At 32.9% G+C, this 25,254-nt stretch overlaps 1 protein-coding gene across 1 annotated transcript; it reads left to right on the top strand.

Annotated features, from left to right (window-relative positions):
• Positions 1 to 9,626: 9,626 nt before the first annotated feature.
• Positions 9,627 to 22,118, top strand: LOC134250941 (uncharacterized). The gene is made up of 7 exons (XM_062733306.1): positions 9,627 to 9,839; positions 14,789 to 15,078; positions 15,423 to 15,563; positions 16,402 to 16,641; positions 17,676 to 17,785; positions 19,827 to 19,968; positions 21,318 to 22,118. The coding sequence occupies exons 1-7, from the start codon at positions 9,647 to 9,649 to the stop codon at positions 22,083 to 22,085; spliced, it is 1,884 nt and encodes a 627-aa protein (XP_062589290.1). The 5' UTR covers positions 9,627 to 9,646; the 3' UTR covers positions 22,086 to 22,118.
• The last annotated feature ends 3,136 nt before the right edge of the window (positions 22,119 to 25,254 follow it).

The raw sequence follows: 25,254 nt of genomic DNA, 5'->3' as shown, positions 1-25,254 counted from the left end.
TGACACATGTAATTCATTGAAATACATTCTTTGTCTCTTCAGAACACATTTTTTAAATGTTTTATGCATATATTAAAAAGATAATGACATTAATTGTTTTCTAGGAGAAAATTATTTTTTCTAATAAAATTATTATTAGGTATTATGAGGTATTTTCACTGTGTGTACTTGTCTTAAGAAGATGCCCATCATTTGACACTGAAAGTTCTGAAATTCTGTGAATAATAAACCTAAAATAAAACATTTCACTAAAATAAAACAAAAACTAAAAATTTCTATAAAAAATATTTATGATATCAATACCCCCATCCAGATATTTGACATTTACATTATAAGTGGTGCTGTATTGAAATCTAAAATAAACTGTGGATGTAATGAGCCACCTTAAGAAAGCCAGTCATGAATATGGGAGTTTCTTCATATTCGACAGAGCAAATGTATCCAAATTGCCTACAGTCTCTCAGAAAACGGTAATTAGTATGTTCGTGGCCGTATAATCAATGGCAGGAAAGTGTAAATTTTCTGTATTTTTAAAACACTAACATGTACGTAAAAAAAGTGGAATTAGTCTATTGTATTACAGTATAAAGTAACTTTTTATATTTAAATCTATTGCAAATTTGATAGACTTCTGTAGTTAATATTTAAAAGTGAAATTATATTAAGATTTAAAAGAAACAGAATTGACCAAAAAAGACCCAAAATGAAGCGTTGAGTGCAGTCATCGATTATGAAACTAGATAACTTACCGAGGAACCCAAAGATATAAGATTTGTAGTCGGAAAATAGCTCTTCAGAGCTAATGTTCTTTGTTGATGTACCCGACTTTAAATAAATATCATCTTATCTTATCTTATCTTATAATGACTGTTGAAGAGAAACTGGCTTGCAGGGAGACATATACATAATATCTGAAAAGGCTATTGAAAGTCAAATATCAATCGGGGAATAAGAAAGCAACTGATCTTTGGTCCTGTATAAGGTGAAGTATTTTAAATGTTTACGCCAGGTAAGAAATATAGGTATATTTACTCTTTATTTGATTTTATTGATCGTATAAAATAACATGCGATTCCTCTTTTCTCACACGGTAATAAATCCGTTTTGGGATAATTACCCTCTTGATTTTTGATAAACGACAAGCAATAAAGTCGTACTAGAACCCATTTACCTTGTTGATGAAGTAAACTGACAATTTTTTCCCTCTTAAATTAATGTGTAATTTAAAGCAAATATTTTCTCTGTTTGTTTTTCGTAGGCCTTTTTAACATAATAAAATAGATAAGTCTTGTATGTTGAAGAATAGGCCTACAAAAGATCATATTGATTAGAGGGGTATAAATAATAGATACTATAGCTTCAAAACACATTGTTCTAAAAAATATGTTACATTGAAAGATGCCTGAAAAAAAAAGGAAAAATGTTGTTCTGTCATGATGCTGAAGCTTAATTTATATGTGATGAAAAAATATAAATTGGTTGTATAAGCGGGTTATAGATGAGGTGAGATTTTAGAAAAATCGGCACAAATGTTCTGTTTAAATCAGTTTAGAATATTCAGCAAGGTAGCTCACAAATACAATGTTCCTTTACCTTACATTTACAGCATTGTCTTCGTTTGTAAGACTCATTATATAAATTGCATTCTATAGAAGAACTTGGATTCAATTCTACAAGTGGTAATCCCACTTATACTCATACTTCCCTTTCTTAGGAAGAAATTCTTCAAAATCACCTGTCAGTTTTGAATACTTTTAATATTCCACAGAGCCAAAATGAATTTGAACTAACATATATATTGGATTCCGAAACTTCATAAGAATCCTTACAAACAAAGATACATAGCAGGTTCCGGTAAATGATCAACCAAGCGTCTTTCGTTACTCCTCACTAAGATATTGACAGTAGTGAAGGAAAAACTTCCAGAGTACTGTGCAACTATAGATTCAAGAAGTTGTGTGAATCGAATGTGGATACTAAAAAATTCTAAAGAACTTTTGGACAATTTGAAATCACAGGACTTTACAAAAATCAACAGCTTAAAAACTTACGACTTCTCAACTTTATACACTTCAATTCCCCACGACAAATTAAAATCCAGGCTTTTTGATATCATTGACAGCTGCTTCTTCAATAAAAATGGAACTCGTAAATTTACTTACCTCGTCATTGGTCATTTGCATAATTATTTTGTTAAAACGGATTTTGATTGCACACATAAGTACTCTGAAATTGACATCAAGAAGGTGCTTGAGTTTCTGATTGACAATATCTATGTGGCTTTTGGAGACCAGGTATTCCAACAATCTATTGGAAAACCCATGGGTACAAATTGCGCTCCGTTATTAGCAGACTTATTTTTATATTCATATGAAGCAGAATTTATGCAAAATCTTATGCATGAAAAGAAGAAAACACTTGCTGTGGCCTTCAAATCGACATTTAGATATATCGACGCCGTATTGTCAATTAATAATTGTACAATCCATTCCTACGTCGATACGATATATCCTGGTGAGCTTGAGATAAAAGATACCACAGAGTCCGACACTTCTGTTTCATACTTGTATATTTTACATGAAAAGTACACTAATGGTAATCTAACAACCAGGCTATATGATTAACATGATAACTTTTCTATTGTCAACTTCCCTTACTTATGCTGCAATATACCTTTATCACAAGCACCATTTCGTTATCTCCATATCCTTATACTTGCTATAAATAAATATTTTTGCCTGCCGTTTTTTAAATTCGCCCAAACACAATCCTGTTTAAGAAATTATAATGTATTATTTGAATTCGCCCCTTTTTGAATTCGTCCACTTGTTACAAGGGCGAGAATTTCCCTGTTTACAATGTAATTTATATATAAAAGCGTTAAGAAAACATTTTGAAAAAGTCCACAAAGAATCGTCAAAGCAGAACGTTATGATCTGTAACTGATCAAGATACATACCAAAATAATGGCTCAATATATACAGGTATTTAAAACAAATGTAGAAAAGACAAATTGGGACAGACAGACGGAGAGACAGACAGGGTAAACGGAAAACTATTGAAATCACCAGTTTCATCGGGACATATTAAGGACAGTTGAAGATGAAAGTCAGCTTGTTTTTCATACAATTTATATAATTTCTTGCAATTTTTTTTATGCACGGTAAACATCAACAAATTTAAACAGAATTAACAGTAACATAAGATGAAAGTATTTAATGTTTGTTTAGTTCACTTGGTTCTCGAGATGGACGTTAAACAATATCCAATTAATCAATCAATCAGTTCAATTGATTTCACCCAGAAACCTTTTTCAACGTTATATTTTAATGTTTGTTTATTTGTTTGCCGTTTAGACGCCACGACTTGCCGGTACATTTATATCTTTACTAGGTATTAATTGCCATTTATCACTTATCAGTCCCTTTTTCGTGCAAACACGATGGGGTCTCATTTAAATACCGAACTCAACGTCTTGCAGTGTATTCGAACCCTACTCCGCGACTCTAGAGCAGACACTCTTACTGCTGCAGTTAACAGCCTGGCGCAGTTGTTAGCGCTTATTGCTCTAGAGTAGCAAAAAAGGAGTTGATCTTTTACGCCACGGGTTCGAAACGTGGACTCCGATACTTCGGATGAGACCGTATAAACCTAGGCCTTATGTCACAGTTTGTCCTGGCACGAAAAATAAAATTTATCAATGGCCGTTGGTGCCAAGTATTAAAAGAAAAAATTGCAGGTGGCTGCTTGTCCATCTGAGTGAAGACTTCTCGAGAGGGATTTTAAGTGACAAATAAATCTAACCACTGCATCAAGCGGGCGACCAAATTTTGTGCAGAAATGTTGTAAGCAGACGTCTTCTCTTCTATTTCTAAGGCGCAGCTAGGTGTCAGTATAAGGGTATTTAAAATACTTTACGCTTTATCGGCGTCCTTTAGGTGTAAAATTATACATAAAAAGTCCTTCATGAAACTTGATTTTAAGTTAGAATGAACATTTAAACTCGAATGCATTGCCAATAACTGATAACAGATTTGACGAGCATAAAGAGAGTAAGTAATTTATACTTTCTGTGTTATTTTTTCCCAAAATATTTGTTTATTCACTTTCAATTTCCAACGGGATGTTACAGATGCTCATGATCACTTACTAACCTTTTTTTCAAGAATTTTAATTTTTCATTCCAAATATTTATCCTTCTCCGATCTCATGTCTTCTGTTTTTTTTTTTTTTACATGTCTTTCACTTTTCTATCATCAAGTTCCCTTACAAATGCAGCAATATACTTGATCACCAGCACACGGAGTTTATATATCACAGTTGATTTGCTTCAAAAGAGCATGTTCTACATCTGAGTAATTTCTGAAACGAGGTACAAGTATATTATTGATGGACAAGTTAATGAAAGAAGAATTTCAGCAGTCTCGTTTATATTCATCATTTTGTACGTTCTTTAGTAAGCAAATGCAATTGATCATTGAGTAAAATGCTGACTGGCGTTTTTCATACTAATTGTTAGTCTATTATTTATACACTGAATTGACGACGAATTCTTCCGTTATTTCCCGATCATGACAAGGAGCACACGGCAGATATGACCGGTTAGCAGGGGATGCTCACTTCTGCATCGCAACTGATACACCTCTGATGTTCTTGAAGTCTGTGTTGCTCTGCTCCTCTTTTGTATTGCTTTATGGACGTTTGATCTTGAATACTGTTCGTAATCTCCATATGTTCAACCCCCCCCCCCCCCAAAAAAAAATGTAGAAAATATCAACGACGCTGCAAAAATAATAGGGATATTATAATTTGCAAAGTAATACAAGATACCAAGAAAATAAAACTATTTTTATACAAATAACAAGTACTATAAAATTGAGGAAACATTTAGTGACAAGGAAGTTTTTTTTCTATGAAAAGTGATGCGTTGCTTTTCCATAAATAAGTCTGATTATTCTTACTTGCTATGTATTCCGAGGATTTAGACCAAATGGTTAAAGTGAAAAATAATGAACACTATGTTTTAGAATGTTCAGTAAATTTTAGCGTATTTTCATTACTATTCATAGCAAATTTTAAAAAAGAAAAATACATTTTATCTTTCTTTAGGCCGCCAAGGTACCTCGGACTGTAGAGCGCTCTTTAGTGGACAAGAGTTGTATTTGTATAGCTGCAAATATGCTACCTGTTTAATGTAAATATGAGTTCACAAGCAAATAAAAAGAAATTGTGGTCCATCGATTTGGTGTCTTTGTGGGTGATATGTCATTTTTATGACACATTGTGTCAAATTTGAATGGCCGATCATACAAGTATGCCATTCTGCAGTTATCACTGAAGTTGATTTTTTTTTAAATTAGGTCAATCATAATGGTCAGTGCGAAGGGGTCAGAAATCATAACATGCTTGAAAATATGCTTGAAAATATTTTGTCACAGTGAAAAACATTACATATATGAAACTCTCTTCTCAATCAAAAGTTATAATGAAAAATTAACAATTTTTGAAAAGAAAGTCAAACTTCAAGGTCAAGGCTACAAGATCAAAAACCACAGAGTGTTAAGAAAGGCCTTTCACAGGCAATACATAGGTCTTATATGAAAAACCTATCGCTTCTCATTCAAAAGATATGACCAATGTTAAAATTTTCGAAAAGTAGTTCAAGCTTCAAGATCACAAGATCAGAAAAAACCATAGGCTATTATTTTGAAAGATCTTGTCACAGGTAATACACATATATGAAAGCCCTCAGTTTTCTTATACAAATGTTATGGCCAATTCAAAGTTATGTTTAATTTTTTGAAGTTTGTCAAGGGTTCAAAAATCAAAGTGTATTTAGAAAGGTCTTGTCACAAATAACACACATGTTTAATATGAAAATCATATATACTCTCAATCAAAAGATTTGATTAAGATAAAAGCTTTTGTTACGGAGGAGCAGAACCACAGACTTACAGACGGATGGTATTTAATGCCCCCTTGCTTTTACGAAAGCAGGGACAATGAAATACTGAAGAATTGCATATCATTTCCTGAGATACTTTCAATAATTAATGTGTAAATTTTCGGATTATAAAAACACATAAACAAAGCAAAAAATAAACCTAGTAAAGATGCACAGAAGAAAAAAAAACAACAACAAAGGTATAAACAAAACAAAAGTGTAGGGCTAAAATTTGCCATCACCGCATTTACATTCCAACATTCATACAACCCTACCAAGAAGTCATTTGTCTCATAAAAAGACAGATTGCTAAATCTTAAGATATTAGATAAGAATTTCTTAAGATACCACAAGAAGAAAATTTGAAAACATATTTTCAGCACATTCAACACAAAAAGGACCTTAAAATAAAGCATATGAAGATAACTAACAGTAATAAAGATCAAAAGTCAATAAAAAAATACAAAATAGGAACAGAGCATTGAACTTCCAAAATGTTGACTCTAAACGAGACTGCTGATATTCTGGTTTCATAAATACTCAATTCTACCTAAAAAGACATGATATTGCTTAAAGCTGCAATTAAGATAAATTTACATTTAGATAAATTAAGTAGTCAAGTCTGAAACATAATAATTAGAAGTTGTTTTATTAGTTAAGAGTGATCTCTGGCAACAAAGAAGAAGTCTCAATAAGCCATTATCTGTGGTCCCCGGTTACTCGTCAAATTTTAAACTTTCATTAAAAAGCTTAAAAAGTAAATTACATTGATCTCTTATGTCTGTAGTATATGCTCCAACGTTTAAAAATTTCAAATAATTGCAAAAAAGAACACGCAAACCTGTGTTTTGAAGGTGGGGTCCTTTGATTTTCATGAATATCAAAAGAAATATGTGACAGGTACCCACTTAAGAGCTTTCGTAAACATCGAGCGCAGATTTGTTCAAAGTCGACATCAAAATATAATGTGTATATTATATTTATACAGATTGTGTGAAAATATCTTTGTTGAACAACATTGCGCTCTATGTCTTCTACTTAAAAGTATCATGATTTTGAATCTGTTCGGTGAGTACATTTACATAGGATTAACCTCTTGTTGACCTGCTAAGAATAGATAATATGTCACGTGATTCTATTCCGCCACAGGTGAATACCTTTGGAAAGCGTGTTTTCTATAGGAAGCGAGTCAGTGACACAATCGTGTAGCTCGTATTTGAAAAGTGCAGACACCAGCTTTTATTTTTTAAAATAAAAAAAAACTTTGACGATTTTCCGGGACATTTTGTAATTCTCATGCACGTAATCGCAATATTCCTGTTCTTTGCGAAAATTAAAGCACACGCGTAGATGTATATAAATACACATTTAATCAATTTCTTGCGAAAAAGAAACAAAATATTATAAGCAGAAAATACCAAAGACGTAATAATTTCTTCACATTTAATCACTGTCTAAACAAAATTAATGCACTCGCATACTGACCACTTCAATATTCAAAGCAACTTTATACTCTTGTCACGTTTTTGGATGCTAGCTGAATGCATAAAAATTTTTATATAAACTCGGAGAAACTTCGAATGCATTTATAATCGATAAGTAAATCGGAATATTCATTGCAGACTTTACAGCGAAGTTAAGAATTATATACATGTCAGGCAGATAGTATCTGGGGAAGGGGTGACCCATTCTTTTCAGGGATAAATCTTGAGTTCTTCACCGCCCCCATCCCCCCCACCCCCCACCAACCCAAAACAAACTTTCATTCGCCTTTACGCTGCTACAATATGAATAAACACACAGTAATGTTGAAGTTTAATTTTTCAAATAAAAAAATTAGAGAATAACTATCTTCTAATTTGGTATTTGCGACCGTTAATGCTGATTTAACGGTCGCAAACTGAGTTTTACCGGCGACGCGTAAGCGGAGCCGGTAAAACGGATGTTTGCTACCGTTAAATCAGCATTAACGGTCGCAAATACCAAATTAGAAGTTTAGTTATTCCCATTCTACTGCAATCCATGCATTTTGTTTGTTGTTTACATCTTATTTTGTTGAATTTTGTTACATGAAATACGTCACGGAACATTGTATTTTTGCGTCGCTCTATTATGACGTCACAATGGAAAGGCTTTCAAGCTCGTTAATGCTCGTTTTATTGCTTTAACATCATTGCATTGGCCAATCAAAGAGTGTTTTACAAAACAATTGCATTAGAATGAGTATTGTTTAACTCCTAATTCTACATTAATCGTTTTGAAGTTTGGAAAAGGATTTCCTCGATCTTTTTCTTTTGCTTTATCAAATTCATGTTTCTTGTTTTCTTTTTCTCAGCCCCCCCCCCCCCTTACAAGAGAATGGTAGTGTATGTCTGTGTGTATTTACCGTTAATTATTATGCAATCGCCTGTGCTTTTCAAACAATCATATAACAGAAAATTATTGTAGTGGGTAAAATATATTGACATTTTATTCAACAATGATAGATTTTAAAAAATTATTGCGATTAGGGGGATTTTTAAAACCCCGACAAAAATACCACAACAACTAAAAAAGACTCCTACCCACCCTAAGTTAAGAAGAATACGAATGATGCAAAATAAAATTCAAACGTATTGAAGATTATTATTACCCATCGTATATTGTTTATTATTTCTTATCTCACGCTACAATTCATCGGTTTTATTCCTTTATATAATACCTAATTTAAATGTCTCCGCCCATTTGTATGTAATAGAGGAACCGTACTCTGTTCGAAAGAAAATGTTCCGGAATTTGTGTGTTCAGTAGGTGTTGGAAATCGGCTTGTATTTCTTGATATTCCAAGTTATTAATAATGATTGTACAAAATGTTAATTAGAAATACTTTGTTATACACATTGAAACTAAAAATAATACCGTATCCTCATGTATATTCTGTAAAATAAGGGCAAAAAAGGGACCACGCTACTATACTTAAGTGGAAAACTCCTTTGTTGCGTTTAGGTGGATACCACGATATATTCTATACACTCTATGTTTTCTGAATGATTTTCATATTCATCATTTTAGGTAACTTTCTAAGCTATTCTTTTCACCAAACTAATTTATCTGCGCCGATATATAAGTATATACCGCAATACGGCATATCAAGAATTTGGCATTGGGGGGAAAAAACCTAGACCAAACAAGGTGTTTTTTTTTTATTTTCACAATTTGGTGACTTTTTACAATATTGTTTGAGTAGTTGACTGAAAAGAATATACATAGGGCAGAAATACAAAAAATATGTGAAATGTGAAACGTTGGCGCTTTTCCAACAAATTCCAAAAAAAGTCTGATAGTATAATTAAACAACTTTTGAAATAGCCCCCCCCCCCCCCCCCCCCAACAAAAAAAAATAGGAATGGTAGACTATTGTTTTTTTTTTATTTTAAAATAATTATCGAAATAGTAAAAATTCTTTCGAGAAAATTTTTCAAATTATCTAGGGTAAAAATAATTAGACCTGGTCTCGTTAAATATCACTTTTGTGATTTGGTTTTACAAATATAAACTAGGATCTTATATTTAAAAAAAATCGTGAAACAATGTATTTAAGAAATCACTAGTAGAGAAGCTCCTTGAATACCGGTATATGTATATATGGTTATCATCATAAAGTGTCAATAACGAAGAATTTCTTTTCTTGTTTTAGAACCTGATTTAAAAAATCCTTTCAACATGTCTATGAGTCCAGAAGAGGGAGTAAGCAAACTAACATATATTCTTGATAAAATTCATGGATTACTTCAAATGGAAGAGTATGATGAAAGGTTAAGGGATGAGCTATCAAAGAAACTTCCAAACTACATGACCATCCTGGAAAACCGGAAAAAAGATATAATAAAGAAAGATGCAAGCATTGTTGTAACAGGTAATTGCAAGATTAATATATATGCAACTACGTACAAATTTTACATGTGAGTCAAACTAAAACAAAGTATTATCATTTTCTAATAAGCAAAGATGAAGGGAGGGGGCATTTCTATTAATTCACCTACAATAAATCTACCTAGCACACGGAAAATCAGGATTATCCATCAATTACAACATTGACAGTTTTTTTTATTTGCAGGTCTAACGCAATGAATTGACTTTATTTAACTTAAATTATATATGAATAAGTGATAGCCCCTGAACAATCTTCACATACGGGATATGCATAATTGGCTTATTATATGTAAAATTAATTGAATATTACCTGACTTAAGCGCACTTCAGTGGGTTAAATGCATTTAAATAAACCCAACTATTCTTATGAACCTGGATCTAACAATCCCGGAGGTATATTGATTTTGTCCTGTCTGTCTGTCTATTGTCAATTTTACATAGACATATACAGTACTATTGCGTCGTCGAGGGTTAGTGTATACCACTTCAGTCTACGTCTCCACTCCATAATTGTTTTACCATTGTGGGCATAGTGTTTCACTAAAACATATTGTTTTTTTATACAAATAATTCTTATTTCTTCTGAGCCAAATATTCAAAAAGCTAATGCTATATAGCTATTTGTGCGAAATGCGTAAACTATTTAGAATATGGGCCATAACTCAATAACCCCTTGGCGAAATTTGTCACAGGGTATCCTTGGCCCAAGGGATTCTGTTTATACTAAACTAAGGTTGTTACCCTTAAACAAGGGAAGATAATAAGTTTAATAAAACTAAAAGTACATGTTGCTCTAGACAATCACCAAGAAGATTGTCACCAAACATACAAAGAAGGATGATGATAAGTTGAAGATTACAAATTGTTCAAGGCATCACCCTGGGCAAAAGGGCGTGGTTACAATGTCACTTCATAGTTGATTAATTACACTTAATAACCAGAGACTCTGATGAGACTGAAGAACAACTGATCTGAACGTAAAAGAAAGGAATGGTAGCACAAAAAAAAAATTTTGAATTTGAAACTTTGCAATAGATAGCAATAACTAGAATTATATACCGTAGCGTAGTATACTTTTGTGCAAAATTATATTGTATAAGACAAAATTTGGAGGAATAACTTTTCAAAGGAATTTCACAGATATTTCTATTTTAGTAACAATGACAACACAACTCCTCGATATCAAAAACCGATACACTAAATCATGTATCTTAGTGTAGTCTAGTTGTGTGTTAAATTATATTGAATTCAGACAAAAACTGTAGAAGGAGTGGCGTTTTAAGGAATTTAACAGAAATTTAAATGTTTTGCAACAATGGCAACACCATTCCTCGAAATCCAAAACAAATGCACTAAATTATTTATCGTAGTGTTGTTTAAATGTGTGCCAAATATATTGAAGTTAGACCAAAACTGTAGTAGGAGAAGAGTTTTAAAGGAATTTTACAGTAATTTAAATTTATTGCAACCATGGCAACACCATTTCGTGAAATCAAAAACCGATGCACCAAATTATGTATACCAGCGTAGTCTAGTTGTGTGTCAATTTATACTGAAATCAGACCAGAACTGTTGGAGGAGTAGCATTTTGAAAAATTGTTTACAGACAGATGGACGGACGACGGACATCTTACTTTCGCATACGCTTTTCTGGTCTCTGAGCAATAGAGCTAAAACATTGATATTTTACATTATATGAAGACTAGGATCATCAAATCATTTAAGTTGGTGCATCTAAGGACGCAGTATCATGTAAGCTCAACAGTAGGTCACATTGACGTTCATTTTGAATTTTGCAGGCATTTGTTTTCAAATTCATTTGGAGGCATAAGTTGGATACTTTAAGGCCTATGATCATTTTCTTTGTCAGTTGATGCATCTTGGGTCCTCGAACAACTTCAACATAAAGCAGGTCACTTTTTTAATTTTATGCCTTATCTTTCCATTCCTACGTCGATACGATATATCCTGGTGAGCTTGAGATAAAAGATACCACAGAGTCCGACACTTCTGTTTCATACTTGGATATTTTACTAGAAAAAGACACTAATGGTAGTCTAACAACCAAGCTATATGATAAACGTGATGACTTTAATTTTCCTATCGTCAACTTCCCTTATTTATGCAGCAATATACCTTCTTCACCTGCATACGGAGTATATATATCTCAATTAATTCGACACGCAAGAGCATGCTCTTCGTATGAACAATTTCTAAAATGAGTTAAATTATTGACAAGCAAGTTGACGAAACAAGAATATCAGCAGTCTCGTTTAAAGTCATCATTTCGTAAGTTCTATGGTCGATACAATGACCTTGTCAGCAAATACAGTTTATCATTGAGTCAAATGCTGACTGACGTTTTTCATACGAATTGTTAGTCCATTATTTATACACTGAATTGACGACGGATTTTTTCCGTTATTTCCTGATCATGACAAGGAACACACGGCGGGTGTGACCGGTCGGCAGGGGATGCTCACTCCTCCATGGCACCTGATCCTACCTCTGATGTTTCGGGGGTCTGTGTTTGCTCTGCTTTAATTTTGTATTGTTTAATGGACTTTGAGATTGAATACTGTTCGTTATCTCCATATCCTTCTTGTGTAACATTAAAGGTCAATATTTCCGATACTGAGAGGTTTAGAATCATCAAATATTGAAAAAATAATTTGTCTTTGGGCCTTTAAACATTATCATTGAAAAAAAGAATGAGTATAGTGACCTACTTAAGAAATGTTGCAGGCATTTGTTTTCAAATTGTTGAATAGGAAATTTTTTGAATATTTTAAGACATACAATAATCATTTAAAGTATCTTGGGTCCTTGGACAATGTCTACTAAAAATTAGGTTACTGTGACATTTTTTTGATATTTTTGGCAATCTCAGGTAATTATCTGATTACAATCATTAAATGTTGTAATCGATGCATCTTATGTCTTCGGAAAACTTGAACCAAAACGAAGGTTTTGGCCGATGGACTACTTCTGAAATTTTGGGTCTATTTTTAAATATCTCAAGTACCTATTGACTTAGAATCATTATACTATTTCAAGTGATGCATCTCCGGTCCTTGGAGAATGTCAACGAAAAATTAGGTCATGATGTGCTTTTTGCCCGTACCCAGAAGGGGGGCAGGAACCATCGAATTCACAATTTGTGTTCCCATCATCCGTAGATGCTTTAATCCAAAATTGGTTAAGCGGTTGAAGAGAAGAAGCTTAAAATGTTAAAATGTTAACCCCAACGTAATAACGAACACAAACACAAATTGCTTGATTACCTGATTCTACCCAGGAAACCTAAAAAGCCGCTCAGTTTTTTTTTTCTTGTTCTGCCTTAACGTTTTTTTTTTGTACTGAAAAAGTACTCTTCAAATTCACATTGGTTCATTGCACATTCAGTATTTCAAAGCCAAAGCAACCATCGTTTACATAGCTAGATTTTACGGAGTAGATTTCCTCCAAAAGACTATCGCTGATACAGTGTTCACTACTACATTTCAAAATAGAAAAAAATCAACAGAGTAAATTTCCTCTCAAAATGCAAATTGGTGCATTGTGCATTCAGTATTTCAAAGCCAAAGCAGCCATCGTTTACACAGCTAGATTTTACGGAGTAAATTTCCTCCAAAAGACTATCACTGATATAGTGTTCACAGCTGCATTACAATTTGAAAATAGCAAAAATCTAGAGAGTAAATTTCCTCTCAAAATGACATTCATACAGTAGTCAATTCAAAAGCGACTATCCTTTATATAACAAGACTTTACGGGGTAAATGTCCTCCCAAAGAATATCACTGATACAGTCTTCACTACTGACATTACAGTTTGTTAATAACAGAAATTTACAGAGTAAATTTCCTCTCTAAATTCACGCTGGTGCATTGAACATTTAGTATTTCAAAGCCAAAGAAACCATCGTTTACATAGCTTTTAGATTTTGCGGAGATAATTTCCTTCCAAAGAATATCACTGATACAGTCTTCACTACTACAATTACAATTTGAAAATAGCAAAAATCTACAGAGTAAGTGTCCTATCAAAAATGACATTGATACAGTGTATATTCGGTCTTTAAGACAGCTTAAATCCCCCCCCCAAAAAAAAAAACTATAGCACTGATACACATGTACAGTTATCAAAATATCATCAGCGATATTTTTTGGGAGGAAATTTAACCCCTAAAATGTAGCTGTCTATTACACTGTATCAGTGTCATTTTTGAGAGGACATTTACCCTGTAGATTTTTGCCTATTTCAGTTTGTAATGTGGTAGTGAAAACTGTTTCAGTGATAGTCTTTGGGAGGAAATTTACTCCGTAAAATCTAACTATGTAAACGATAGTTGGTTAAGCTTTAGAATTCTAAATGGACACTGCATGATGTGTTTGTTGAGAGGAAATTTACTCTGTAGATTTTTGCTATTTTCAAATTGTAATTGTAGTTGTGAACACTGTATCAGTGATAGTCTTTGGGAGGAAATTTACTCCGTAAAATCTAGGTATGTAAACGATGGTTGCTTTGGCTTTGAAATACTGAATGTTCAATGCACCAATGTGAATTTAGAGAGGAAATTTTCCAAATAGATTTTCACTATTTTGAAATTGTAATTGTAGTAGTGAACACTGATATTCTTTGGGAGGAAATTTACCCCGTAAAGTTTTGTTATATCAAGGATAGTCGCTTTGAATTGACTACTGCTTGTTAACTGTATCAATGTCATTTTTTAAAAGAGGAAATGTACTCTACAGATTTTTTGCGTTCTTTAAACTTTTAATATTCGCACCAATAAATATTTAGCAAACTGTGGTATTTGATGGATTTTGTCAATACCTAAGGCCAAACTGCTTAACACAGAAAAACAGATTTTCTGTTTGGATTTTGGAAAGCGTTATATTTACTCTTTTAATACATTTACGTATTGCAGGTGAAACAAGTGCTGGAAAGACATCATTAATAAATTGCCTTCTTGGAGAAAAGATATTTGTAGTTAGCAATGTAGCATGCACAAGCAAAATATACAGAATTCGTAATTCTGATAAGTTAGCATGCAAATACTACACAAAACAAGATGAACTGAAAATAGAGGTATACGTTAGAGATCTGAAGGAATTGAAGAAGCTCATAAAGAAAGGCACTGACGTTGGGTCAATGAATGAAGAGGATCAAAAGAGTATCTACTTTGTTGACGTATTCATGCCATTTTCTGTACTCGAGGTAAGTGCTTAAGAAGGAACAGGACCTTGAGCTCAAAAAATTCAATTTCAATAAATTGTTTTCGCATTTTTTTTATATTACTAATTTGATATGTACTTAACATATTAAAACGGTCCTGTGACTGATTTAAAAGATATTGCCTTACAAATATCGCCCTGTATAGTGTGTATGTAGTTTAGAAACCTCATGTTTAGTGGCCCAAAAGGGAGTCCATATAAAAGTTCATTGATTTATACATTCAGTGTGTAAAACTTTCATTTCATTTCCGGGTGATATTTCAAGAAGCTTTTGCAATGAAATTTTTACTTTATGTCTCCAATATCATTTGTGTTTGATATGTTTAGGGCGACGTGATCCTTGTCGATACACCAGGAACTGGAGAGAGTGAAGAATTTGACAAGATTCTTTTGGATATTTTACCTGATGCAGTCTCATTTATATTCGTTGTAAATGCAAGGAATGCTGGCGGGGTACAAAAGTGGAGGGTAAATCACTTTTTTATCTTTTCTAATCAAAGACCAAATGCAAATGCTACTTTACACTTCCTCTGTTAAGATACACACCAGTAAAGTTACAATCTCGTATATGCAACAAAAATAGTAAAGAGTCATATATAATACAGTTATATTTCATGACTCCAAATTCTGAATTTAATAATAAAAAAATAATATATTTGATAAACCATAAATCTCAATTCCGTTTGATTTACTTCACTGACGTATAATCTTCGATTTCGAATCTAAATGGAAATGTCTAAAGTCTGGTCAGTAAGATTGCATTCCTCAAAGGACTATTTGTTTAGTCATTCGAAATTTTGTGTACCAACTTAAGAATTTCTTTAAAATATAAAACAAATCAAACCAGAGGAATATCTCAAATATAAAGTAGTTCACGTTAATATGAAAATAAATCTTATTTTGGTTTTTTTTATTCACTACAATAACAATACATTTAAATGAACTTAATAACAATAATATCATTTAATATGACTTGTAGAAGAAGGGGTCGATACACAAAAGAAAGAGGATAAAAATCAACACTTGTGAAATTATGAAAAAGTATAAAAATATATATCACAGCTATTGGCTTTTTCTTGCATGTATAATAACTGCATCTAATTTCTTTTCTATGCATGATAAAAACAAAAAAAAAAAGCTTACAAGTACATGGGCATATCATATTTTAAAAAGGTTAATAAGACATGCAAAAGACAATTATAATATATCATTCAAATATATTTTCTTTATTAACTAAGAGCATATGCAAAAAAAATTTATCCATCTTTGATAAGAAAAACTTAATTTTATCAAATATATTTTACAGTTACTAGAAATTCTACGATCCATCAATGAAAATCGTGAGAAAATGCCTTGCTTTGATCATAAAGAAGTGTTGTTTGTTACCAATCAATGGGATATTGTGGATGACGATACTGATGAAGATGATGAGGAAGAAAATTCAGAGAGTGGAAAGCAAAGAACGTGGATAATAATGAAGGAAAAATTGTCCGAAGGATGGCCAGAAATTAATGAAGCAAACATTTTTAGGGTCACTCTAAAGCAGGTTTCTTCTTTTGTCACTAAACTATCTCTGCACTCTATTTAAGTTTGAGAGAAAAAGGAAAAACACGATTTTGAAAAGTTTATCTTGATAACTGATATAGATTATCTTGAAAGAGATATTAACTTGCATATCAGAGCTTTATAAATTTTCAGTAGTATCTTGATAACTAATATAGATTATCTTGAAAAAGATATTATACCACGATTATTACCCACTTCAAAGGAAACCGGCGGACATTATTCTCCAGTAAATCACGAACATCATCAAAAAATTATCAGATAAGGAACATCTATCAAACCTGTACAGTAGAAATAAATATTTTACTATAAAACGAAATACTTGTTTAGACCACATCGATGTGCCGTCTTTTTCAGTTTGAACACTGTAAATCGCATGAAGTTGCTGATGAATGTCGGTTTTTATAGCCAAGCGGGGCTATTCCACGGACCTCCCTACGCATTTAAACAACGTGATTTTAGCAAAAACAAGAACATGATTTTGTTATTGAATCTTCATTAAAATTAATCAATGCATATGGTGAATAAATTTGAAATTTAAAAATGCTATTATTAATGCAACGAAAGGTCAAATTGTCTGCATTCAATACGCAGGTAAGCAAACAAATTTTCCCTCTGGTGTTGAATGGAACAGCGAAATCGAGACATGGTAACCTAATTCGTTTCTCTATAGAGGAAACGATCAGCCGTTATTTAGCGTTTTTCGTGATCTTTGTAGAATAGAATAAGTCTTTGTTGTCGTGATTGTTGCAGTATAACCTCCTCGGTCTCGAAATGTTGTTTGAAATATAAAAGCCTCGGCTAACGCCTAGGCATTTATCTTTCAAACAACTTTTCGAGACCGAGGAGGTTATCCTGCAACATTCACGAAAACGCGGACTTTATTTCTTAATTAACTTGCATTTCAGAGCTTTATGAATTTTCAGTTGTTCTATGTTTCAAGCTATGAAGCTAAATTATAGAGGTTGAATCTTTAGCATCAAAAAGATTTCTATATTTATTTGTATTAATTTATAGGTTATGAGCAAGAGGGAAAATGAATATTCTTCGGAATTTAAAAGATTTCAAGTGTCTCTGCACAGAAATATTAAAAGAAATAACCACAAACGCCTAAAAAATCATTTTAGGTAACGTAATTTTTTTTTCTTTCACATATCAAATAAGAAATAAACGCACATAAAATGTATAATAAGCAATTAACATTCAGATGTTATGTATATTTGTTTCCATTGAAAGATACAGCTAAGGCTAGGATATTTAATTACATGTAACAACATTTTAATCTTCTTTAATCTTTCTTTATTCTTTAAGCCAAAGGCTCATCAGATTCTATACAGCATATAAACAAGATAAAGAGTACAGAATAAATATTACATACAAAAATATACAAAAATACACAAAGGATTACGCAGACAGTCAACTTTTGTTCCTGGTGTTTGCATCAAACACAGCTATATGGTCTATACGCGAAGAAGCTGCATGACATGGCTTGATTGATCATTTCAAACTTTCTCATTAAATGTCTCAATAGAGTAACGTTGGTATTTTATTTTGAAAATATTCTACCTTGATGTAACATATCATTGAGCTTTTTTGACAAGAAAATGAAAAATCGAATGGAAAAAGAACTTTACGGGAGATGACGACATACATCAAATATTCACAAAAAGAGTAAATCATTAAATTTTTTGGTCACCTGAGTAAACTCAGGTGACCTATTGCTATCCGTTTCCGTCCGTCGTCGTCCTTCGTGTGTTAACATTTGAACATTTTCAGCTTCTTCTCTGAAACCACAGAACCAATTTCCACCAAATTTGGTATACAGCATCTATGGGTAAAGGGGAACAGAATTTGTGAATTTTATGGTCCCCGCCCCCCTGGGGTCTGAGGGGTAGGGCCAAAACCACTAAAATCATTGCAATCTTTAAAAATCCTCTACTTTACTCCTGCAGGCAAACTGTTGGCATGATTGTTATAAGCATTGAGTCCTCTACCAAAATTGTAAGATTCATGGCCCCTGGGTCAGGGATTCAAGTGCTAGGGCGGGGGCTAAATAGAATAATGAAAATGCATTTATTCCTTGAAAATCTTCTTCTCTGCTCCTGGGTATTAAATAAACTAACTAAATACATAGTTATGATGAACAAGAGTGCCTCTTCCAGATTTGTGAATTTTATGGACCCAGGGTCAGGGGTTCTGGTGTTAGGGCGGTGCTCTATTGATGATATAGTGAAAATGCATTTATTCTTTGAAAATCTTTTTCTCTTCTTCGAAGTATTAAATAAACTAACTAAGCACATAGTTATGATGAGCAAGAGTGCCTCTTCCAAAATTGTGAATTTTATGGCCCCAGGGTTAGGGGTTCTGGTGTTAGGGCGGAGCTTTATTGATTATATAGTAAAAATACATTAATTCATTGAAAACATTTTCCTTTACGTCTGTGTTTTTGCCATTGATCCAAGTATATATATTAATGATGAAGAAAGGTGCATCTAGCAAAGTGGTTTTTTTTTTTGCCCCCTGGCTCAGAGGGGGGTTGGGGGGTACTCAGTCTGAAAATAAATTAATGCTTTGAAATTTGCTCTTTGGTATTAAAGAACCATTTTATGATAAAATTTGCAAAATTTTGAAATATGTGGCCCCTGGGTCAGTGATTTCTTTGGATGAGGTGCACAACTGGGTACAAAGTCACTGTGGAAGTGCATTTTCTCTTTGGTACTCTGATCTTCCTCTAAGTATTAAGTAAATAAAGTAAGCATGCTAAGTTAAAAAATATGATAAGCAATGGTGCCTCTTTCAAATTCAAAATTTTGAATTGTGAATTTCATGGCCTCTGGTTTAAAACACGAACCAAATTTCATTGTTTGAAAGTTGTTACACAATACTCAGGTGACCTATAAGGCCCATGGGCCTCTTGTTATTATAGCTGTATTTTTTTAAGTAAAAAAGTAAGGTTTAACAACTTATAATGTTTTTGCTAATACATGTACATGTACTTTTATTTTTTAATCTGGATAAAATAAACCCTGTGCACCATCATTGTTAAACAAAAACATGTTTTTTTTTTATTTCGTGTGAAAATGAATATATTGAACTAAATATTTAAGAATCATCATGTATATATGTCACATAAAAAACCTCTAGTGGCTTTATTATACTTTTCATCAGGTTTTTGGAGAAATTCATGCAATATGCTGAGGCCGGAACTCTTGCTGGTTTGGCATTTCTGTCAATGAGTGAATCTGACAAATGTAAAGAAATCAAAAAAGTAGGAGATATGATAGATGACTTGGAAGGCACTTGTAAAACGGTTAGTATCAGTAAACCTGGAGGGTCCTACATTTAGATTCTTCATTTTAAAAGCAATATTAGCTTAAATTTTTAGACTTTTATTTTGCTATTGAAATGTGTTATTTTGGTAAATTTTTCATTAATTTGAAGCTTTTTGATCAATTAGACTTAAAGAAAGTATAAAATTGTTTGAAACAAAGACCCACAAACTCAAATATTTAGTATTATTTAAGAAAACAATATTATATAGGACGAAACTAATGTAATTTTAATTCATCATTAGAGCTTGCAAATAGTTCTATCACAAATATGAAGACTTTTGAGTTTTAAGATCAATTTTTTTGTTCACCTGTCATATCATTTCCCCTGGCACCCATTGATTGTATTCTACAGATTACGACTTTATTTGTAAATAAACACTTACCTCCCTTTGCTCAGGTAGTAGGTGACAACATATCCGGTCATATATCATTATATAAGTTAAACATGAAAATGAAAATGTATATTTTTGATACACATGTACTGAAAAGTTAGTCAGCCATGTTATGACTTTGAGTCTATGTCTTAAACCGTAACGTAAAACAAACCTAAAGAGTTCTTTATATCTTGTTCAGTCAAGATAAGCTATCAAATTTTGTTGCAATACCTATCTTGGCATGAGGAGATAACTTTTATAGTCACGATACAAGATAAAATATCTCCTTTTGTCGAGATAGATATCGCAAAAATATAATACCTTATCTTGACTCTACTATATAAAAGTTTTCTTTATTTTGTTAAATTATGTGAATGGCATAACTATGCCACCATATAAAATGATTATTATTTTGAATAAATCAAAATAATTGCATGTTCACAATGTGGCAAGTGTTTAATGCAAATATTCGTAGATGGCGACTTTTCCCCCATCAATAGAGGCTACGTTATGTTCAGTTATCTTGTTACTAGGTATCCATGATACACTCGATAAAATGTATTCTAACAAGGATGACTTCAGAATAAGCAAATTGTCGTCTGTAAAGAATATTTAGGTTGTTGAAATTCCTATTAAATAAACATACTGATCAGTAAGAAGCCTGTTTCGGTTAATAATTAAATTTACTAGGACCATGTTTTTGCGTTTCTGGTGTTAACGCCGTATACAGGTAATAGCTAGATATATAACAAAATAATGAAGGGAAATTGACAATTGAAATCATTTCCATAGGCATACAATTTATTTGTGTTGCTCTGCTTCTATTTTGTATTGATTAATATACTTTGAGCTTTGATACTTTTCGCTATCTCCAAATGAATTATTTTAATTTAATGATTATTTCACAAATCCAATTCCAAACGTCTTTTGAAATATCATTACTTTATTAATAGAAATATCAAGACTTTGTTGAAGACTGTAATTGTAAAGTGGATCGGCTTGCCAGCGAACTTTGGGATTACCTTCATTCTTCCTACGGAAAAGAGGAAATCCTAAATCCATCTGGAATAACAAGAATCGAAAATATCTCTTATATATGGCAACATACTGAAATACCCAGGAGAGTTGAAGCAGGCGTTTCAAGGTGGCTATCAGATGATTATTGCAGATCTATTATGATGGACGCAGAAAATAAGATCGTGACCTATGTAATGGAGATGAACATTCGGATTCAGAAGTCCTGGGCAGGAATTCTTGGAGACATGATTTCTTTTCAATTGCATGGTATTGCTGAAATATCGGTTGCTTTTGGTTTATTAAGTCTCTTTTTTCCAGTTGCTGCTCTCATTGTTGCCTTGTTTGCAATCATTTTGACCCCTTTAGCAGTTCTATCCGCCTTTATCTGGGGTGCAGAGTGGCATAAGACGCCAGTAGATAATACATTTGTTCAGTGTGTCGATAGTATAAGTAGAGGGGATCTACAGGAAAAATTTAAGAATACGTTTGGTAGGGAGTACTTGAAAATAATCCATCGAGTTTTTCTTGAAGATATCCCAAAAGAAATAAACACACTCCGCGTGACGTTAAAAAATCTTGAATCAGAGCAACAGATCTTAAAAGAAAAGGAAGATTCGCTAAAAATTCTTAGAAAAGAAATTAAGAAAATCAGGAAAGAAATGACTGAAATGCATGTTAGTCTCTCTGAGATGATTGATCAATGATCGGAGAATTAATTGTTCTTTAAAACACTTCGAGAATACTGTAGAAGTACTTTTTCCGCGTGGTATTAATTAACACTCTGTACGCGGTTACAAATTTTCGCGAAAATTTGTCCAAGCGAACTTAATATTAATGTAAGACTTATAGTGACAGTCTAGAAAATCCGCGTAATTTTCTATTAGCGGATTAAACAGAAATTGGGAATCCGCGGAATTATGACCCCGTGGAAAAAGTACGTCTACAGTAAAAGGTCCATACTATACTCATATACTTATATAAAATATAAGTTCTCTCATTTGGGAGGATATGGGGTTCTTTAAAAAAAAGTCTGTTTATAAGACAGTTCAAGTTTACATTGCAAACTAGTGAAACAATTTCTTTGCTGGACTTGTCGTTCGTATCGCCGACATTAGAGACTTAAATGAAAGAGAGACAGGGGGATCTAGATCAGAACACATAACATTGGGTTTGGGGAAACTGCTATCTTCCTCTCTACTTCACTTCTCATGACCATTTCAAGATGTTGATTTATACACATTATTAATTTCTTGGATACTCCTGACGGGATATATGCCATACCTTTTACTTGGAAAAGAGTCAGTGTAGTGAGCTTTGAATCCGAGATTATGAGGACAATCTCAGGTGGACAAACTCACGTTTCTGAGTTAAAATTATCCTTCAAGCTGTAATGAAACATTGACTTTATGTGTCTCTTGATATTTGAAAGACTAAAGAAATAATATTAAGACTAATTTTCAACGATCTTCAACTTAGTTTCACTTGGGTGTATTTTTGTGCACAATTTTTTTTTAATTCTTCTTTAATGACTTTTCCTTCAATAATTTGAATGCCACCGTAATCGAACATTCGAGGGTATATAGTTTTTGCCCTGTCTGTCTGTCCGCAAAAAATATTTAACCTTGTCCATGATTTTTGGTGGATGGAGCTATGCCATTGCTTTCGAAGCTCACAGATGTATTACTTGTGACAAGAGCTTTCTTTAGGTATCTCCAAATTTGACTTTGTGACCTTGTAGTATGACCCACTTTTACAAAATATTTCCGAACGTTAACAATACCCACAACTTTTGTATAGGTAGCGCAAGGGCTTTCATACTGCACATGCGTATTCATTGCAACACATTCTTTCGTTTGGTTTGAAATTATTTGACTTTGACCTTAGTGTTTGATCCATTTTAAAACTTAAACCTTGACCATTACTTTGAATCGTTAGTACGTGCTGGGGCTTTCATATTTCACGGGCGTATTTCTCGTGAAAAAACCTTCCCTTGGGTACCAACTGTTTCGATCTTGGAATTTGGCTTGCATTTGAGGAAATTCAGCCCTTGCCATAAGTGGCAATAAGGAGGCATCAGTGTTTCACAAACACATTTTTTTTTTAATTTTTAATGTTCATTTAATATACATTCGATTTTTTCCCGACATTTTAGCTATTTTTTGTTTTCAATTTTATAATCATTTATCTGTACTTTTGTAAAGCTTTTAAGGTTAATTTCTTTCAAATGTAAAACAGATATCACTGTGAACCGGCTTTTACTATTTCAAATTGCCTTGAAATGCACACATATTACAGATTTCTTTGTAAAAACTAATTAAAGTAATGTAATTTGGATGGCGAAATTCCCTTACCAATCCTCCTTTTGTGACTGTATCTCTATATGAAAAAAATGAATATTGTGTGTGGTTATAGTGTGCATATTTTCTATTTTGGAACAAAAATTTTTTTGAATTGCATGGGTCTTCGTGTTCGAGCCCTAATTTTTAAATCTGTGCTCATTCTGTAACTAACCTGTATAATTTATTTACATCCAATCTACTTATAATTGTCTCAACAGATCAATGAATGCACTTGTTTTGATCTTTTTTATCGAATAACAGAAACATTAAAACAAGCAAGTTTTAAATTTACTTGTCTGTGGAGTTAATTGGGCTAGACAGTAGATAAAATATACAGGTTAAATAAAAATTTGTCTTATATTGGGAATTGAGTAGTTTCAATTGCATGGTATTGCGAAAATATCTTTTGCTTTTGGTTTCTTAAGTTTCTTTTTTTCCAGTTGCTGCTCTCATTGGTGCCTCGTTTGCAATCATGTTGACCCCTTCAGCAGTTCTATTCGCCTTTAACCGGGGTGCAGAGTGGCATAAAACGCAAGTAGATAATATATTTGTTCAGTGTGTCGATCGTACAAGTAGAGGGGATCTACAGGAAAAATTTAAGAATACTTTTGGTAGGGAGTACTTGAAAATAATCCATCGAGTTTTTCTTGAAGATATCCCAAAAGAAATAAACGCACTTCGCGTGACGCTAAAAATTCTTGAATCAGAGCAACAGATCTTGAAAGAAAAGGAAGATTCGCTAAAAATTCTTAGGAAAGAAATTAAGAAAATCAGGAAAGAAATGACTGAAATGCATGCTAGTCTCTCTGAGATAATTGATCATTGATCGGAGCATTAATTGTTCTTTAAAACACTTCGAGAATACTGTAGAAGTACTTTTTCTGAGTGGTATTAATTTACGCTATGTACGCGGTTACAAAATTTCGCAGAAATTCGTCCAAGCGAACTTAATATCAATGAAAGACTTATAGTGACAGCTAGTCTAGAAAATCCGCGTAATTTTCTATTAGCGGATTAAACAGAAATTGGGAATCCGCGCAATTATGACCCCGTGGAAAAAGTACGTCTACAGTAAAAGGTCCATACTATACTCATATACTTATATGAAATATAAGTTCTCTCATTGGGGGGGGGGGGGTATGGGGTTCTTTTTAAAAAAAGTCTGTTTATATGACAGTTCAAGTTTACATTGCAAACTTTAAGTGAAACAATTTCTTTGCTGGACTTGTCGTTCGTATTGCCGACATCAGAGATTTAAATGAAAGAGAGACAGGGGAATCTAGATCAGAACACATAACACTGGGTTTGGGGAAACTGCTATCTTCCTCTCTACTTCACTTCTCATGACCATTTCAAGATGTTGATCTATACACATTATTAATTTCTTGGATACTCCTGACGGGATATATGCCATACCTTTCACTTGGAAAAGAGTCAGTGTAGTGAGCTTTGAATCCGAGATCATGAGGACAATCTCAGGTGGACAAACTCACATTTGTGAGTTAAAACGATCCTTCAAGCTATAATGAAACAT

Source organism: Saccostrea cucullata, unplaced genomic scaffold (genome assembly GCF_032062105.1).
Source record: "Saccostrea cucullata isolate Sc308-1 unplaced genomic scaffold, CSIRO_AGI_Scuc_v1 ctg6269, whole genome shotgun sequence".
NCBI classification, from domain to species: Eukaryota; Metazoa; Mollusca; class Bivalvia; order Ostreida; family Ostreidae; genus Saccostrea; species Saccostrea cuccullata.
This window is presented reverse-complemented; position numbering and strand designations above follow the sequence as displayed.

What these genes read in the sequence shown, in the direction of transcription:
- LOC134250941 (XM_062733306.1), top strand. Translation starts at nt 9,647, where the DNA reads ATGTCTATGAGTCCAGAAGAGGGAGTAAGCAAACTAACATATATTCTT. An exon ending in TGCAAGCATTGTTGTAACAG is followed by an intron (nt 9,840 to 14,788) that starts GTAATTGCAAGA and finishes TACGTATTGCAG; the next exon opens with GTGAAACAAGTGCTGGAAAG. An exon ending in CGCCTAAAAAATCATTTTAG is followed by an intron (nt 17,786 to 19,826) that starts GTAACGTAATTT and finishes ACTTTTCATCAG; the next exon opens with GTTTTTGGAGAAATTCATGC.